Source organism: Rhinatrema bivittatum, chromosome 6 (assembly GCF_901001135.1).
Source record: "Rhinatrema bivittatum chromosome 6, aRhiBiv1.1, whole genome shotgun sequence".
In the NCBI taxonomy this organism is placed as follows: domain Eukaryota; kingdom Metazoa; phylum Chordata; class Amphibia; order Gymnophiona; family Rhinatrematidae; genus Rhinatrema; species Rhinatrema bivittatum.
This window is the reverse complement of record NC_042620.1, coordinates 142,238,929-142,258,614: the sequence shown is the minus strand read 5'-3', so window position 1 is coordinate 142,258,614 and position 19,686 is coordinate 142,238,929. Positions and strand designations below refer to the sequence as shown.

The 19,686-nt window shown below is 46.5% G+C and overlaps 1 protein-coding gene across 9 annotated transcripts in view; it reads right to left on the bottom strand.

Annotated features, from left to right (window-relative positions):
* PMS1 (PMS1 homolog 1, mismatch repair system component) overlaps positions 1 to 19,686 on the bottom strand; it is a 302,687-nt gene that overhangs the window by 222,781 nt on the left and 60,220 nt on the right. The window contains exon 6 of one of the 9 annotated variants that reach the window (XM_029606014.1): positions 231 to 1,000. The exons of the other annotated variants lie outside the window; for them this stretch is intronic. Coding sequence (XP_029461874.1) covers positions 986 to 1,000 — 15 coding nt within the window. The 3' untranslated portion in view covers positions 231 to 985. Of the gene's footprint in view, positions 1 to 230; positions 1,001 to 19,686 lie in introns of those variants that run through there. 9 annotated transcript variants of the gene reach the window in all.

Genomic DNA, 19,686 nt, shown 5'->3' with positions numbered 1-19,686 from the left:
GAGCCAATTTTCAAATGGGCCTGGCCACGCGTGAAAGCCCCGGTACGCGATTAAGTCCGGGGGGACGAAGAAGGGCGGGGCTGGAGGCGCTAGTACAGTGGTCATTTGCCGCTGTGCTGGGGAAGCGCGTGTCGGCAGTCGGCTGGCGCGCTTCTGCTCCGGAGAAGCAGCAACTTAAAAAAAAAAAAATGGTAAGACAGATTAGGTTTAGGGGGTGGGGAGGAGAAGGGAAGGGAAGGGAAGGGGAAGGGAGGCTAGGGTAGGGGGTAGGGAAGTTCCCTCCCAGTCCGCCAGTTAGCGCATGCACATGGAGGCTCGTGCGTATTTTTTAAATCTACCATTTAATGCATAAGGTAAGATAGTTGTATCAACCATATCCACTTCATATTTATTTTGCATAAAATTATGCAATAAATCAAAATGGAATAAACTGTGCCAAATCTACTTATACAAGTTGTAGGAGATATTCATAAAACTCCAGTCTTAATCATAATTATTACTGTTTTAGAATGGCATTCTAAGAAGAATTTTACCCATCCCTTCACTATTGCTCTAGTATAGTGCTACATGGTATTAACTCTTTTCTCTGTAGTCTCCAACTTGACCATTCTCAATTTTGTCACAATTTACTCTCATCTTTTGTTGTCCACATTGGGGTCTTCTCTCTACCTTCACCTCTCCACCAGTCTTTACTCTCTCTCAAATCTGTTTCCTTCACTACTCCAATCTTTGGTTTTCATTCCATCATGCTTTACAACTTCCCTAGCCTACATTCCCAAATCCATCTTTCTTTCTCACACTTGGTTGGGACACCAAGAAGCTAAGACATGATATGGCATGGCATAAATTTACTTTACAGCCGCTCAGGAAACAAATTAGAACTCAAAAGTGCCAAGCTGAGGCAACCAGTTTTTTCTTTGCCCAATGGAACAATCTTCTAGCTCAGTATTCATGATTCACGTATCAAATCTGCAGTTGTACACTCTTATTCATACGATCCCTGAAAAACAAAGCATTTGTTTCACTTTTATTATGTATGCTTATCCTGGGAATTATAAAAACTATCTATACAATTTAGCGTAAGTCAGGGTATATTTCTGGCAGAGTGGAAACATGCTTCACATTCTTTTGGTTCTTTCATCAGAAACACAGCTCACCAGTGACCTCTTGTGCCGAAATGAATTTTTGTTCTGGAAGGTCTACAATAGTAACTAGATCATGATTCGTCAATAGCAAAAAGTGTCAAGCATACTGTGCATGGTCTCAAGGGCAAATATTAAAAATGCAATTCAGCTAAAATAGATGATACTTTATGTGCTTTTTTGGATTTTTCTCTGGTTTTACTTTGTTAATATTACCCTTAATAGTAACATATTAGATAACTAGAAAAAAGACCACTCGCCTCATTCAGTCTGCCCAGTTTTACCACACTTCAGGTTGTACAAGCCTGTAGGACATCAATCTTCATTCAAGTCATTTTTTTTTTTTACCTTATTGATTCACTACCACCCTGGGTAAATGAACCATCAAGAACCAACAGTTAATCCAATATCTAACTCCCTATTATCCCAGGACAAGCAGGATGCTAGTCCTCATATATGGGTGACGTCACCGACGGAGCCCAGCGCGGGAAATCTTTCTGTCAAAGTTTCTAGAAACTTTTGACTGGCCCTGAGAGGCCACTGAGCATGCCCGGCATGCCATGATATTCTCTGCCACAGGTGTCTCTCTTCAGTCTTCGCTTTTCCGCGCTGCTTCACGCATTGCGGGACAGGAGCTGTTGCGTTCTTCACGAAGTCTTTTCTGACTAGAAAGTCATATTTTCGATATTCCTTGATATTCTCTCTCATAGAAGTCTCTCGGGGTTCCTTTTTCACCGGCTGGTGAGTACCTCATCCTTCATTTCTCATTTTTCAAAAAAATCCATTCTCACGAATTCACATCATCGACGGCCGTCAGTAACAAAATGGCAACGGGATTCAAAAAGTGCCCTGTTTGCAACAGAACTATGTCGATAACTGATCCACATTTGGAATGTGTCCTCTGCCTCGGTGAAAAACACGATGTGAGTACATGTCCCAAATGTGCAGAGATGACAGCAAAAGGGCGGAAGGCTAGGCAGGAAAAAATGGAACATTTGTTCCAGCTCCAACTAATTCCTTCTCCGTCCAAATCATCGAGGTCGTCTCTAGCTGGAGCGACCAAAAGAGCCCTAGTTAAAAAACCACGTCTGGATGGATCCGGTGATCACCCGTTCTCACCATTGTCAGTGCTATCGACAAAGTCGGTGGACCATCTAAAGTCCAAACATCAGCATCGTCGACCGTCATCCCCCACAATGATGTCCCAAGATGAGTCGATGGCAAAGCAGCCACAGGACCAGGAAACACCGGCCCCTTCAGCGCCTGGGCCTTTATCTCTGTCGATTCCAGACACTCCTCACACCTCTTCGCAGGATGTCTCCTTATTGCCACCGCTTACAACTGCTCTGACTCCATCAGTTGTGCAGCCAGAATTGTCTACTTTAGTTAGACAAGCAGTCATCCAGGCTCTTAAAGAGCAGGCTTTTCCGGCGATTCCGTCGATGCCTCCAGCATCGATGCCGGTAGTAGTAGTACCGATGCCGGTGGGCCCACCGATGCCGGTGCCTTCGTTGGCACAGAGGACACCAATGGACTCCATCACTACCACGCCGAGGCTCATGACGTCATCGACATCCATCTTTGCCCATATTCCCTCGGGCCCTTCGATGACGTTCTCATTTCCATCGACGTCGACAACTTCCACGGCACTTCCACCGATGACGTCGTCGATGACAGCCTCGATACCATCGAGGCAACCCTCATCCGAGCCTCCAGAAGTGCAAGATCTGGCTTTCTATCGACGACTTTTGCAAAGGTATCAAAATGTCATCGATAACCTACCATCCACGAAGCCTCAAGACACTTCTACAGTATTTTCCACCGATGATCCACAACCAGGCCCTTCAGGTCTTCACTTCCCTCCAAAGTCAACACCAAAATCTCCTTACAGAGAAGACTCTGAGGATTCTTGGGATGAACAGCAATCGTATCTTCTGAGGGATTCATGTCTGACCCTTCTCCTCCGGATCAGAGAAAGCAGTCACCTCCAGAGGACCTATCATTTTCCTCATTCATTCAAGATATGGCTGACTCCATCCCATTTAAACTCACAGCAGAAGATACCAGGACACAAACTCTTGAAGTTTTACAGTTTGTTGACCCGCCCAAACAAGTGCTGGCCGTGCCAATCCATGAAGTTCTCTTGGATCTTCAATGCCGTATTTGGGAACATCCATCTTCTGTTCCTGCAGTGAATAAGCGTGTAGACACTACTTACATAGTGCAGCCAGCTCCAGGCTACCAGAAGCAACAATTACCACACCAGTCTGTTGTAGTGGAGTCTGCACAGAAAAAATCCAGACGTGTGCGCTCACACTCATCGACCCCACCTGGTAAGGATCATAGATTCCTTGACTCATTAGGCAGGAAAGTGTATCAGAGTTCCATCTTAAACACCAAAATTTCTGCCTACCAGCTGTACATCACACAATATCAGAGAAACCTTTGGAAACAAATGGAAGAATTTGTTACCTCTTTACCCACACAATTCCAGGAACCAGCACAGGCTGTAATCAACAAAGGCCTGGAAGCTGGGAAAAATGAGGTGAGAGCAGTCTACAATAATTTTGAGACTGCTTCCAGAGCAGCAACAGCTGGAATCACTGCCCGTAGATGGGCATGGCTCAAGGCCTCTGACCTCAGGCCTGAGGTTCAGCAAAAACTTGTGGATCTGCCCTGTATTGGTGACAATCTGTTTGGGGAAAGAGTTCAGGAAGCAGTACAACAGCTTAAGGACCACACAGAGACTCTACGTCAACTGTCTCAAACCCCACAAGACCCTGCTACTCAATCTTCTCGTCACCCTCCCCGAAGAGAACCCAGACGCAGATACTACCCCCAAACTTCTAGGGGTAGGTCGACCAGACCACAACAATGCTCCCAGGCTAGGCAACCTAGGCCTGCTCGTCCACAAACTCTTGCACAGACAGGCCCTGCGGCGGGCTTTTGAAATACAGGCCAGAGAACAAACCCAACCTCTGAATCCCAAGCCAAACCTGCTGGTGGGCGGAAGAGTATCTTACTTTCACACAACTTGGCAAAGCATAACATCAGACCAATGGGTACTCTCCATAGTCTCTCGAGGCTACAAACTAAATTTCATCTCAATTCCTCCAGAATTTCCACCAACTTCCTGCCCACAACAAAATTCTCAACTTCATCAATTACAAATGGAATTATCCACCCTTCTGAGAGCCAGGGCCATACAACCAGTGCCCCGGACACAGCAGGGCAAAGGATTCTACTCCCGATATTTCCTCATTCCAAAGAAAACCGGAGGCCTCCGTCCCATCCTAGACCTCAGAAACCTCAACAAATTTCTAAAGAAAGAAAAGTTCAGGGTGGTTTCTCTAGGCACCATGCTTCCACTCCTTCAAACAGGAGATTGGCTTTGTTCTCTGGATCTTCAACACGCTTACGCTCACATTCCAATATTCCCTCCTCATCGCAAGTACCTGCGCTTCATGGTAGGCCATCAACATTTCCAATACAGGGTTCTACCTTTTGGGCTGGCATCTGCTCCCAGAGTCTTCACCAAATGTCTAGCAGTAATAGCAGGACACTTACACAAAGAAGGTGTCCATGTGTTCCCATATCTAGACGACTGGCTCATAAGGAGTCAGTCTCAACAAGGAGCTCTTACCCCTCTAACACGAACGATCGCTCTACTTCACTCCATGGGGATTTCTCATCAATTATCAAAAATCCCATCTTACTCCAACTCACCTGCTTCAATTCATAGGAGCAGAATTGAACACCGATCTAGCAAAGGCCATTCTACCTGTAGATCAAGCAGACACACTCATTCTACTAGCAAAATCAATTTCCTTACAGAAACAAGCGACAGCTCATCAGTTTCTGATTTTACTGGGTCATATGGCCTCCACAGTTCATGTTACACCTATGGCAAGACTTGCCATGAGAGTTACCCAATGGACTTTACGATCACAATGGATCCAAGCCATTCAACCACTACATTATCCAATTCAATTGACCCAACAACTAAGATCATCTCTACGTTGGTGGACAAACAAGAACAACTTGTGCAAAGGCCTACCTTTTCAGCAACCAGTCCCACAGATAACTTTAACTACAGATGTAATTCCAGGATCTTTCCTGTGGGCCACATCACTGATCCCACATGGTACCTCCTGGCCGCCTCTACTACTGTCCCACCTGGGAAGACAGTAGTTCCATGCCCACCTCCATCAGAAGGTGTTAAACTGAGCACATGACTCTCACATTGTGGGTCATCCAGGTCGAGCACAGGCACTAAGAACATAAAACATGCCATACAGCGTCAGACCAAGGGTCCATCAAGCCCAGCATACTGTCTCCACCCACCTTGGGTTGGGGAGCTCACATAGACAATTTCCAAACTCAAGGGCCTTGGACAACTCTCGAAGCCACTTTTCAAATAAATTTCCTAGAGCTTCGAGCTATACGTTATGCGCTGCATGCGTTCAAGGACTGCCTTTCACACAAGACTGTTCTGATCCAAACGGACAACACAGTAGCCATGTGGTACATCAACAAGCAAGGAGGTACGGGCTCGTATCTCCTTTGTCAAGAAGATGCACAGATTTGGGGCTGGGCCCTAACACATTCAATGTTCCTACGGGCCACTTATCTCGCAGGCATTCACAATATAGTCGCAGATCGACTCAGTCGTCAGTTCCAACCACACGAATGGTCCCTGGATCCTGCAGTAGCGACCAGGATTTTTCAGCGTTGGGGACTACCAACACTGAAAAATTTGTATCACATCTGAATCACAAAGTGGACAAATTCTGTTCTCTACACAAACAGAAGAATCAGCCAGCCAAGGACGCCTTTGCTCGCCCTTGGAACTCAGGCCTACTATACGAGTATCCTCCGATACCACTTATAACCAAAACTCTAGTGAAACTACAACAGGACAAGGGGTCTATGATACTCATAGCCCCATATTGGCCTCGACAAGTATGGTTCCCCACACTGCTAGACCTCTCAGTCAAGGATCCCATTCGCCTGGGAGTAGCTCCCACTCTCATAACTCAGGATCAGGGTTGGTTGCGCCATCCCAACCTTAAATCCCTATCTCTGACAGCATGGATGTTGAAAGCTTGATCTTACAACCACTCAATCTCTCATCCAATATATCTCAAGTGCTTATAGCTTCACGTAAACCTTCCACACGAAAGAGCTATTCTTCCAAATGGAAGAGATTCACTTTGTGGTGCAACCAAAAGAATATAAATCCTTTCACCTGCCCCACAACTTCTCTACTAGACTACTTATACCATCTTTCAGAATCTGGTCTCCAGACTTCATCTGTAAGAGTACATTTAAGTGCAATCTCTGCTTACCATAACAAGATGGGAGATGCACCTATTTCCACACAACCTCTCGTAAGCAGATTTATGAGAGGTTTAACACATCTTAAACCACCAATTCGACCATCTGTCACAGAATGGGACCTGAATTTGGTATTAACAAGACTCATGCACTCTCCTTTCGAACCCATAGATTCTTGTAATCTTAAATTTCTCACATGAAAGACTATTTTCCTCATAGCCATCACATCAGCTAGACGGGTTAGTGAGTTACAAGCACTTGTCACGTACACACCCTATACTAAGTTCCTACATGACAAAGTGGTCCTCTGTACACATCCACGTACGGAATTCCACTTGAACCAATCCATAGTTTTACCCATATTCTTTCCAAGGCCTCATTCCCATCCAGGAGAAACAGCCTTACATACCTTGGACTGTAAGCGTGCACTAGCATTTTATATAAACCGAACTGCAGTCCACAGACAATCCACACAGCTGTTTATATCCTACGATCCAAACAAACCAGGGAAAGCAGTGGGTAAGAACATAAGAACATAAGAAATTGCCATGCTGGGTCAGACCAAGGGTCCATCAAGCCCAGCATCCTGTTTTCAACAGAGGCCAAAACCAGGCCACAAGAACCTGGCAATTACCCAAACACTAAGAAGATCCCATGCTACTGATGCAATTAATAGCAGTGGCTATTCCCTAAGTAAAATTGATTAATAGCCATTAATGGACTTCTCCTCCAAGAACTTATCCAGACCTTTTTTGAACCCAGCTACACTAACTGCACTAACCACATCCTCTGGCAACAAATTCCAGAGCTTTATTGTGCGTTGAGTGAAAAAGAATTTTCACTCCAATTGGCTAGCAGATTGCATACAGTTTTGCTATGAAAAAGCAGGCCTTCCTCTCCAAGGGCGAGTAAAGGCACATTCAGTAAGAGCAATGTCAACCTCAGTAGCACACTATCGTTCAGTGCCAATCCTTGACATATGTAAAGCAGCAACATGGAGTTCTCTTCACACTTTTGCAGCTCACTACTGCTTGGACAAGCAGGGACGACAAGATTCTGCCTATGGACAATCTGTCTTAATGAACTTGTTTCCAGAATAATCCCAACTCCTTCTACAACCAACCTACTGTGATCTTCGGCTGACTCATATTCAACAACAATACCTCACTGTTGCTTCACTACGAATTGACTCAGCCTCTAGCTTGCTATTCACCCATATGTGAGGACTAACATCCTGCTTGTCCTGGGATAAAGCAAAATTGCTTACCTTGTAATAGGTGTTATCCCAGAACAGCAGGATGTAGCCCTCACAGAACCCACCCGCCACCCCGCGGAGTTGGGTTTCCTTTCTTTTATTATTTTATTTTTGCTAAAGCTTTTGCTACATACAAGACTGAAGAGAGACACATGTGGCAGAGAATATCCTGGCATGCTGGGCATGCTCAGTGGCCTCTCAGGGCCAGTCAAAAGTTTCTAGAAACTTTGACAGAAAGATTTCCCGCGCTGGGCTCCGTCGGTGACGTCACCCATATGTGAGGACTACATCCTGCTGTCCTGGGATAACACCTATTACAAGGTAAGCAATTTTGCTTTATCTTACCACCAAGTTTTGTAATAATCTACAGAGCCAACAAAACTAGTGAGGATATCGCTCAACCCTCCAGCATCTTAGGTCCCTATGGCTTTGTGGACAGAACCAAGTCATCACCAACAGTTTCTGAGGAGTTGTAACCTGTTGGTTTCTACCCAACTGATAGCATGCAGGATCCTTAGCTTGTAATTTTTATCTGTGCTTTGCTCTGACATCATCACCTCTTCCCTAGAGGGCATGAAGGGTGGTAGTTTGCAGTACTTCAACCACCCATGTTCCTACCACTTGTCATAAAATATATGACATCAGACAAGGACTATTGGGCCCATCCAGTCCATCCTATCTCACTCCCGAAGGAATGCACAGACCCCAGCCAATCCCCAATCTCCATTTTATCTATTAAATTGTTATACATTTCATCAGATCTAGCCGGGGCTATATTTTGAAACTAGAAGGTCACCAAGCATTAAAGGCAAAGAAAACAAAGTGTAAATCATTCATTTCAATGGGGCTTGTCCTTCAACACAGAAGTCTTCTTTTTACCCTAAAAGGCAGCTGAGCAGAAAAGCAAACACCAACTTTTACAACATTGGATTTTGTGTGTGCTATTTTTGTTTAGAAAATATCAGTTCTGAGCACATGCATCTTACCTACTTGATTCTGATGCTCTTGGAGGAAGGGGATGGGGGGATATAACGAGCACACTGATATGTTGCTATTCTAGTAAGACACAGCTGGGAAAAGAGCAAAGGTAACAAACACCAGCTGTCTATAACTGTTGCGCTTGCCGGCCGCAGAGTTCCTCAGCCGGCTTCCCTCACCCGTCACGGCCCTGAAGCTGCTCCATGGCGACAGGAAACCCTTCCCTGCAGCACAGGAATTCCGCCAGCACAGACGCCTAGACCTCCAGCAGCAACCTTAAGTACGCGCGCCTCACCAAGTCTCTTAAAGGGGCCACAGTGGGAGAAATTCCCGCAATCCCCATCTTGACATCATCAATCAGGGACTACCTAAGCCTAGTCCCTGTTCTTCAGCTTTGCCTTTGCAACAGGTCATCTCCTTGGAAAAGCTGGTTGTCTGCCTTGCGATCCTGATCTTGTGCTCCTGACCTGGTGTTTCCCCGCTTCCTTGCTTCGATTCCTCTCTCTTGCTCTGCAACACCCTCATCCTGTCTCCTTTGGACTGATTTCTGGTCTTGACCCTTGGCTTGATCACTGGACTCTGCTGTCTGCTGCCTGTCACGACCCTTGGCTAGTTCACTGGACTCCGCTGTTCGCCCCTGCCTTGGCCCCCTGATCACCACAGCTCTGTGATCACCTTCCAACGACGAGGACCTGTTGGGTCTCTCTCTACAGGTAGTGTCGACCTCGTCTCAGCTCAGGGGTCAACCGATGCTACAGCTTGCAGAGTCCATGGACCTGGTGGATCTCTCTGGCCTCCAGGCCATTCTGGGACTAGCCCAAAAGACTCAGCAACAGCAACAATTTTTGGATGCCCTAGCAGGTTAGATGGAACGGCTCAGCGCCTATCAGGATGCCACCACTGCTTTGACAAGTAACACAGCTACTGCGCTCCTTTGGCTTCCCTGCAGCAACCGCCATCCACCTTCTGACTCCCCCCATGTATTCGTGGGATTCTAAGTTGTCTCAGGGATTCTTGAATCAGTGCTTCATGCACTTCTCTCGGCAACCCGTGCAATTCTCCAGTTCATCCTCTCCCTCCTCCAGTTCATCCTCTCCCTCCTCGATGGGAAGGTGCTGGCATGGGCATTGCCTCTGTGGGAGGGAGGGGATGTCCTGCTTCAAGACTTGCAGCAGTTTGTCAAGGCATTTAAGCAAGTCTTTGATGAGCCCAGCTGCCTGGATACAGTGGGGTCGGACCTACTACATCTGCGCCAAGGTTCGAAGACCTTGGCAGAGTATGCCATAGAGTTTGGACTATGGCCTCGTAATTAAACTAGAGAGAGGTACAGCCTCCAGGGCTTTTTTTTTTTTTTTTTTTTTTAGAAGGCCTATCCTCTCAGGGAAACCTCGTAAAGTGTTAAAGCGGTGGGTGACGGACCGGCAGCTAGTAGGTATATGGAGAATACGCTATCCTCACAGCCAGAATTACACTTTCTATTCGCACCCCAACAATACATATACCCGAATAGATCGGTTTTTAATCTCAAAGGATCTTATTGCTAGAACGGGGGTGGTGGACATTGAATGTGTCACCTGGTCTGACCATGCACCAGTCCTTTGGACTCTATTAGGCCATCCTGGGGCAGAGGGACGTAAATTCTGGAGACTCAATAACTATCTCCTGATAGTGAAATCTTATCAAGAAAGAGTGGGAGAGATGTTGGAGGACTATTTTGAGTTGAACGGGGAGAAGAGGTCACTCCCATGTCCGTCTGGGGCAGTATGAAGGCAGTAATTCGGGGACATCTAATAGGGCTGGGTACCTACCACAAAAAACAAAGGCAGAGACAAAGGGAGATCTTAATAGCAGAATTAGACAGCCTGGAAAGCAGACATACAAAACCCGGGGTCAGATAATAGAAGGACTAGGGGGCATTCATGAAGTTAGCAAGTATCACATTTTAAGACTAATCGGAGAAATCGGATTAAGACTAATCGGAGAAAATTATTTTTCACTCAATGTACAATAAAGCTCTGGAATTTGTTGCCAGAGGATGTGGTTAGTGCTGTTAGTGTAGCTGGGTTCAAAAAAGGTTTGGATAAGTTCTTGGAGGAGAAGTCCATTAACTGCTATTAATCAAGTTTACTTAGGGAATAGCCACTGCTATTAATTGTATCAGTAGCATGGGATCTTCTTGGTGTTTGGGTAATTGCCAGGTTCTTGTGGCCTGGTTTGGCCTCTGTTGGAAACAGGATGCTGGGCTTGATGGACCCTTGGTCTGACCCTGCATGGCAATTTCTTATGCTCTTATGTTCTATTCCAGTAGGGGCACTGAACAGAAAACAGGAAGAGATCGCAGCTTTAGATACAGCGGCAATAGCTCACAGTCTGGACCTTTTCCATCAAAGATATTATGAATTTGGGGATAAGAAGAGTAGGCTCCTTGCCTGTAAGTTACAACATAGAAGTCTTAAAGAATTGCTATATCATATTAAATCCAGTTTGGGAGACCTAAGAACATAAGAAATTGCTATGCTGGGTCAGACGAAGGGTCCATCAAGCCCAGCATCCTGTTTCCAACAGAGGCCAAACCAGGCCACATGAAACTGGCAATTACCCAAACACTAAGAAGATCCCATGCTACTGATGTAGCATGGGATCCATGCTACATCAGTAGCATGAAGTATATCCATGCTACATCAGTAGCGTGAAGTATATCCAGATCCCATGCTACTGATGTAGCATGGGATCTGGATATACTTCACGCATATCCAGCATAGCTCCCTGCTTCAACGGCAGGGGAGAAGAAAACCTGATACTTCACGCATATCCAGCATAGCTCTCTGCTTCAACGGCAGGGGAGAAGAAAAACTGATACTTCACGCATATCCAGCATAGCTCTCTGCTTCAACGGCAGGGGAGAAGAAAAACTGATACTTCACGCATATCCAGCATAGCTCTCTGCTTCAACGGCAGGGGAGAAGAAAAACTGATACTTCACGCATATCCAGCATAGCTCTCTGCTTCAACAGCAGGGGAGAAGAAAAAAGGATTCGCACTCACAAAGTGGGGAGTAGCTGGCTTGTTACGGCGGTTACTACCCCAAACCAAATAAGCCTGATACTTCACTTTCAATGCATATCCTGCTTCAACGGCAGGGGAGAAGAAAAACTGATACTTCACGCATATCCAGCATAGCTCTCTGCTTCAACGGCAGGGGAGAAGAAAAACTGATACTACAAGCATATCCAGCATAGCTCCCTGCTTCAACAGCAGGGGAGAAGAAAAACAACCAATAAGGGCTGAACAACACAGTCTGGGTAAAACAAATAAGCATGGGTGTAGCTTGCTTATTGCGGCGGTTACTTCCCCTACTACCCATAACTAATCAAGCTTGATATTTCACTTGGTTGCAGCTCCATCACTGCTCTCTACATTAATGGTGGGGGTGGAAGGGAAATAGAACCAAAGAGCTAAGAGAAACAGATAAGTATGAGAAAAAAATGTGAAGCTTGCTGGGCAGACTGGATGGGCCGTTTGGTCTTCTTCTGCCGTCATTTCTATGTTTCTATGTTTCTATATGATGCAATTAATTCACCAACTTGAGCGTACAAGGGAATCCTTGTCTGGTGGTTATATTTGTACAGAGGTTTCTAACAAGGGTAACCGATTTGCAGTTATCCTTTTCGTTTCCTCCGTCTATTATTCTTTTATTATTTTCAAAAATATTCCGAAAGATATTCACTTTTTTATTTTGTTTTTTCTTATTTCTCTTAAAATCCCTTCTCCCCTGCTGCTTTTCCAACCCACTCCAATTTGTATTTTATACTTATCAAGGTCGCCGCCTTTATTGGTGTTCATGGGTACGGAGCTGCTTGTCCGACACGGGCCATGTTTCGGCACTGTGTGCCTGCTTCAGGGACTACGGGAGAATCTGCTGTGTCCTATGTGGGGTTCACAGCATTCTTATTACTCTTCAGAACTTCATATGTCAAACGTGCGACGTCTTCTGTGCAACATTGGGGTAACCTGCACGGAGCAGCAGTTACTACCTTGGGAAGCTTGCTGGGCAGACTAGATGGACCATTTTGGTCTTTTTCTGCCGTCATTATTATGTTATTATGTAACTATTCTCAGATGGTTGTCCTTCTCACAGCTCTTACCTGGAAAGGGGCAAAGGATTGGCCCCCAGAAGCAGTCACAGTCTTCTTAAACCTAAAACAAGGCTTCCTCAAAGAACCATGTCTCCAACATCTGGATCCCATGTGCCCCTTCATTCTCAAAGTTGATGCCTCCTTGGAGGGAGTAGGAGCTGTATTAAGCAAAATTTCTGACAAGGGGATTCTCCAGCTCTGTTCTTTCTTCTCTAAGAAGTTTTTGCAAGCCGAACAGAACTATAGAATTGGGGACAAGGAATTGTTAGCCATAAAATTGGCTTTTGAAGAATGGCAGCACTGGTTGGAGAGGGTGCAATATCGCATTACGGTATAAACGGACCATAAAAACCTAGAATATCTCTGTAATGTGCATCGTTTAAATGCCCGTCATGCTCAATGGTCACTGTTCTTCGTCCACTTTGACTTTGAGGTAAAATATCGACAAGCCTCCAAAAACACCCATGCTGATGCTCTCGCTCGATCCTTTGAAGTGGAGGATACTCTGTAACCCCTGGGCCACATCACTGATCCCACATGGTACCTCCTGGCCGCCTCTACTACTGTCCCACCTGGGAAGACAGTAGTTCCATGCCCACCTCCATCAGAAGGTGTTAAACTGAGCACATGACTCTCACATTGTGGGTCATCCAGGTCGAGCACAGGCACTAAGAACATAAAACATGCCATACAGCGTCAGACCAAGGGTCCATCAAGCCCAGCATACTGTCTCCACCTTGGGTTGGGGAGCTCACATAGACAATTTCCAAACTCAAGGGACTTGGACAACTCTCGAAGCCACTTTTCAAATAAATTTCCTAGAGCTTCGAGCTATACGTTATGCGCTGCATGCGTTCAAGGACTGCCAGTGGCCTAGGGCTTCTCTAACAGGAGAATGTATGGGATAAAACCACTCTGTCCATTAGAAATAGTCTAAAATCTCCCTTCAGAAAGTGAGTCACTTGGCAGCATTGTAGCAAGTCAATGACAATGAGAGCATGCCTTGTTTGAATCAAGAATATGAGAGCCACTGCTAATTTGAAGGACTCCTCATACATTTGGTATTGACACAGTATACTTCCATCTGGATGAAAATCTTCCATATACCATCTTCAGGTATGTCTCTCTCTCCCCAGAGATCCCTGCCATGTTACTTACTTCTCCTACAGATGAAGTGTAACTTCTAAAACAAATAATTCTAGACAGATCAGTGGAGTTTTTAGGGTTGTGTCTAACAGGGGGGAAGGAAGGGTATTAAACTAGGGATTTTGTAAGACCTATCACTTAATTGGGCAAATGCTCAGTCAGTCATTAACAGGGTAACCTCTCTCTTCCTGAAAAAAAGGCATGATTCTTCCAGTTGAGAGAATCAACAAGACAACTCTATGAAGCATATATTATCATGGCCAATCCTTTACATAGAAAGGATGTGTTTCTGAGGGTTGAATGGACTCTACACAGGTTTGGCAAGGACAAAGCTACATCTTTGATCCTAAAACCCTTACAATCCCTCAAGCAATTATAGTGTTTGCAAAGGAAATGTAACTGTGGTCAATTAGAGCAACATTTCCACTGGAGAATGTTACTTAATATCAATTATTCTCAAAGAGTGGAGCTTTTGAGGCATATTTAAAACATAAATAGCAAAGGACTGGAAGAGAGAAGGCAACAAGTGCTGCAGAAGATGAGGGGCATATGTTCTCTCTCTGAAAGCAAGGCAATATCTGAGGTTGTAAAGTCTTGAACCATTTTCAATGGTCAACTCTGCTGTTACAAGCAACACAATGTACATGCCGTTTAATATTTTGTTTCTAAAGGACCTGAACTGTGTGCAGCTCTCCGACCTAAAGGAAATCACAGGACTCTGCCTTAAAAGTTTAGAACTTTGAATGCTATTTTATTTTCTGCTCTGCTAGATGTGGTCAACAAACCTGTAAACAGGGTCATCTCTTTCCAAACACCAGATGTCTATTGTAGCAATCCAGTGTACCAACCTTAGAATCTTAATTTGATTGTGTCCAGCCATAAGAATACAAATGAAAAGTGTCTCTCAGATATGCAGACTGAGTATTTAACCCTCTGCTATACAAACAAATCTAAGTGCCTTGTACAGCATCTATTGTTCTGGATCCCAAATAAAACATTCAGCTTGCTCATCTCCTTATTATGATTTTGGCTTCTTTTTGCAGTAGAACTGGCTCTTGCTTAAACAAGTGCACTTTTAATTCAATAGTTATAAAATAAAAATGGCAAAAAATGGAGAAATTATTTACCTTATAATTTCGCTTTCCTTAGTGTAGATAGATGGACTCAGGACCAGTGGGTTATGCGAGCAGATGGAGAGGGAGCAAGCTGACGTCACAGTATATATACTCTTGCAGTGACCCCAGCCTGTCAGTATTCTCTTCAAAAGCAACTGTGGACAGACTAGCAAAAAACTTGATTAAACTTAGGCAACCATAACTGTACTCAACCAATAAGAAAACACTGAACTCTCGTAAGAATCTAGGTACCCAAATCTAGGGACTGGATGAACGCTTACCAGCAAACCCTTGTGATCTGGAGCTCCATAGGAAGACTGTTGACATACTCATGCAGCAGCCGAGGGCAGGAAAGCTGAGTCCATCTGTCTACACTAAGGAAAAACAAAATTATCAGGCAATTAATTTCTCCATTTCCTAGCGTGAGACAGATGGACTCAGGACCAGTGGGATATACCAAAGCTACTCACCAACAGGGTGGGAGGCTGCCCACGGTCGAGTCAACACCACACTTGCAAAGGCTGCGTCCTCCCAGGCCTGCACATCCAATGATAAAACCTGGAAAAAGTGTGTAAAGAGGATCACGTCGCAGCTCAGCAGATATCGACAGGAGAAACAATCGAACCTCCGCCCATGACACTGCCTGAGCCCTAGTGGAATGAGCCCGAACCTGAGTAGGCAATGGCTTCTCAGCATCCACATTCGCAGCCATGACCATCTCCTTAATCCAGCGAGCTATTGTAGACAGCGAAGCTGTTTCGTCCTGCTTCCTTCCACCATGAAAGAAAAACCATTCAAAATGGTTCAGAAACCTCCAGATACCACACAAGTCTCTTGACATCCAAGGAACGCAGGAGCAAATACTTCTCCACGTCCCTGACCTTATCCAGGGACGGTAAGGAAATTGACTGATTCAAATGAAAGTCCAACACCACTTTGGGCAAAAAAGATGGAACAGTATGTAGCTGTAACGCACCCGAAGGAACGGCTCCCGGCATACAAGGCTTGCAGCTCAGAGATTTGGCACGCAGAACATATAGCCACCAGAAACACTGCCTTCAAGGTTAACAACTGCAAGGAAAGGCTACACAGTGGTTGGAATGTAGGGCCTGCCAAAAAATCCAGCACCAAGTTAAGACCCCACAAGGGAACCGGTAACTGCACGGAAGGCCGAAGATGCTTCACTCCCCTCAAAACGTGGACCACATCAGGATGGGACAAGGAATCACCATTCACCGGGCCCCTGAAACAGACAAGAGCCGCAACCTGCACCTTCAAGGAATTAAAGGCCAAACCTTTATTCAACCCATCCTGCAAAAAATCCAGAAAGAGCGGGATCTTAACTGAATGAGGAAGAACACCTCGATCCTCACACTAAGCCTCAAAAACTCTCCAAACCCATATACAGGCTAAGGAAGTGAAGAACTTTCAAGCATGAAGTAAGGTGGCAATCACCATGGAGGAATATTGGAGAAATTACTTACCTGATAATTTTGTTTTCCTTAGTGTAGACAGATGGACTCAGGACCAATGGGTATAGTGTACTCGTGCTAGCAGTTGGAGACAGATCAGATTTCAATCTGATGTCAGCCTCTAGTACATATACCCCTGCAGGAAGTGCAGTTCCTCAGTATTCTTTCTTGCAAAGCATTGTGGATATATGTGTGACTGACTGATTGATTAACTTTATCATATGGTTAATTTAACCAACTTGTTAATAACGTTTAAAACTTAACTTGAACTGGTTGATTGACTATAGCTGGGACCGCCAGAGTACTCAACCGGAAAGCGTCAACACCTGGCAGGGTGGATTGCTCCATGTAAGTTAAAATACGGCTTACCCATATTTCATTGAAAAACATGCATAACGGCAGCCAAGGGTGGGATGCTGAGTCCATCTGTCTACACTAAGGAAAACGAAATTATCAGGTAAGTAATTTCTCCATTTCCTAGCGTGTAGCAGATGGACTCAGGACCAATGGGATGTATAAAAGCTACCCCCGAACTGGGTGGGAGGCTGCCCATGGCCCATTTAGGATTGCCCTTGCAAATGTTGTGTCCTCCTGAATCTGTACATCCAGACGGTAGGCTCTGGAGGAGGTATGGATGGAGGACCACGTTGTCGCCCTGCAGATCTCAGCAGGTGACAGTATTCTAGTTTCTGCCCCGGACACCGCCTGGGCTCTGGTAGAATGGATCTTGACCTGTAGAGGCGGGGGCTTTCCTGCTTCTACATAGGCCGCCTTAACAACTTCCTTGCTCCAGCGGGCAATGGTTGCCTGCGAGGCTGCTTCCCCTTGCCTCTTCCCGCTGTGAAGGATGAAAAGGTGGTCTGTCTTTCGTACTGGTTCCGACAATTCCAGGTATCTGGATGGAGATCTGCCGATGTTGCGATGACGCAGACTGCGAGCCTCTTCAGACTTCCTCAAGCTGTCCATCGTTGGAGTGAGATGGTTTGGTTAATGTTGAAGTGTGAAAACAACCTTGGGGAGGAATGAGGGAACTGTGCGTAGCTGTATGGTCCCCGTGGTGAGTCTGAAGGTTGGCTCATGGCAGGACCGTGCCTGTAGTTCTGAGATGCGGCGGGCCAAACCCACGGCCAGCAAGAACACTGTCTTTAAGGTTGACAGACGGAGGGGCAGGCCTCGGGGGGGTCTGAAGGCGGATCCCGCTTAGGGACTCCAAGAAGAGGTTGAGGTTCCACAGAGGTACTGGCCACTTCAGGGGTGGCCGAATGTGTTTGATTCCTTTCGGGAAGAGTGGTACATCTGGTGCGAGGCTATGCTTTCGCCCTGGTTCCTGGAGCCGTAGCATGACAATGCTGCAACCTGTACCTTGATGGAGTTGAGGGGCAGGCTCTTCTGAAGACCATTCTATAAGGATTCCAAAATCGCAACTTTTAGAGGGGCGTGGCTTGACATTGTGGTCTTCGCACCAGGCCTCAACGACTCTCCAGATCGTTATGTACTTTAGAGATGTGGAGAACTAGTGTGCTCGGGGGAGAGTATCTATTACTGCCCCCTGAGAATCCGTTCTCTCAGGTGGGCCCTCTCAATGGTCAGACCGTAAGAGAGAATTACGCTAGGTCCTCGTGAGGAATCGGGCCTTGTTGGAGCAGGCCTCTGTGTGGGGGCTGGGGTAATGAGTTCCCTGCCCGTCGTCTTCTCATGTCTGTGTACCAGGGTCTTCTTGGTCAATCTGGGGCCACCAGAAGAACTAGTCCCCTGTGTTGCTATATCTTGTGAATAACTGCGCCCAGCAAGGGCCCCGGTGGGAAGGCGTGTAGCCGGTTCCACGGTGGTTAGGTCTGTACCAGGGCCTCGATCCCCTGGGGCTGCAGAAACCGCCTGAGGTATCTGAGCGTTGGACCTGCCAGTCAGAGGGTCCATGTCTGGGGACTCCCACCGAATCCCTATCACCTTTAAGGCTGTGGACGACAGCTTCCTTTCTCCTGGGTTTAGACTTTCCCTGCTGAGGGGGGTCTTCCTTTGCCGGCGATGTGGACGGTGAGGATCTCCTGGAGATTTGTTTCCGCTCATGCCATCAGAGGGTCTAATTCTAGGAGCCCCTGTTGGCTTCTGGTTCCGCCCTGTCGGTTGATGCAGGCCACCGTCGTAGCGTTGTCGGACATCACTCTGCCCACTTTGTCTCGGGACGTGTGTGCGAACCGCAGGCAGGTTAATCTAACTGCCCGCGCTTTTAGGCGATTGGAGTTCCATCCCGCTTCTTCTGCGTTCTACTGCCCTTGGGCGGTTAACTCTTCACAGTGTGCTCCCCACCCGTGTCGGCTGGCATCTGTGGTGAGCAGGGTCCAGGTTGTGGAGGATAGCCTTGACCCTCGGCTCGTGTGGCGGTTTTGCAGCCACCCCCGTAGCTGGGTCCGGAATCTGCCTGGAAATGGTAGACTTGCGGTGTAGTTCTGGGATCGTGGACTCCGCCGCGATAGAAGTGAGCGTTGTAGGGATCTCAAGTGGGCTAGCGCCCATGGCACCACTTCCAGCGTGGACACCATTAGCCCAAGGCCTTGTAGTCCCATGCTGTGGGACGAGGGATGCTCGGTAAGGTCTGAAGCCGGTTCCGCAGCTTTGATCTCCTCGTGGGGGTTCAGGCTGACCTTGTCTTCCTTGGTGTCGAATCGGACTCCTAGGTATTCCAGCGACTGTGAGGTTGTAGGGGGCGTTGGCCACCTATCCTAGGCTTTCCAGAAGTGTTATGACTCTGCTGGTTGCTCGATGGCTTTCCTCCGGAGACTTTGCCCTGATCAGCCAATCGTCCCGGTTGGACTGAAGGAGGATTCCTTCCTTCCTGAGTGTCGCCACCAACACTAGCATCACCTTGGTGAATGTCCGGGGTGCAGGCTGACCCGAAGGGTAGTGTCCGGAACTGATAGTGATGATTCAGGACATTGAAGCGTAGGAGCGCTGGTGTTCCTGATGAATTGGGATGTGTAAGTAGGCCTCTGACAGATCCAGGGATGTGATGAACTCTCCCGATTGAATTGCCCGTATGACGGATCGTAGGGTTTCCATGCGGAAGCGGGAGATCCTTAGGAGGTGATTGACAGACTTGAGGTCCAG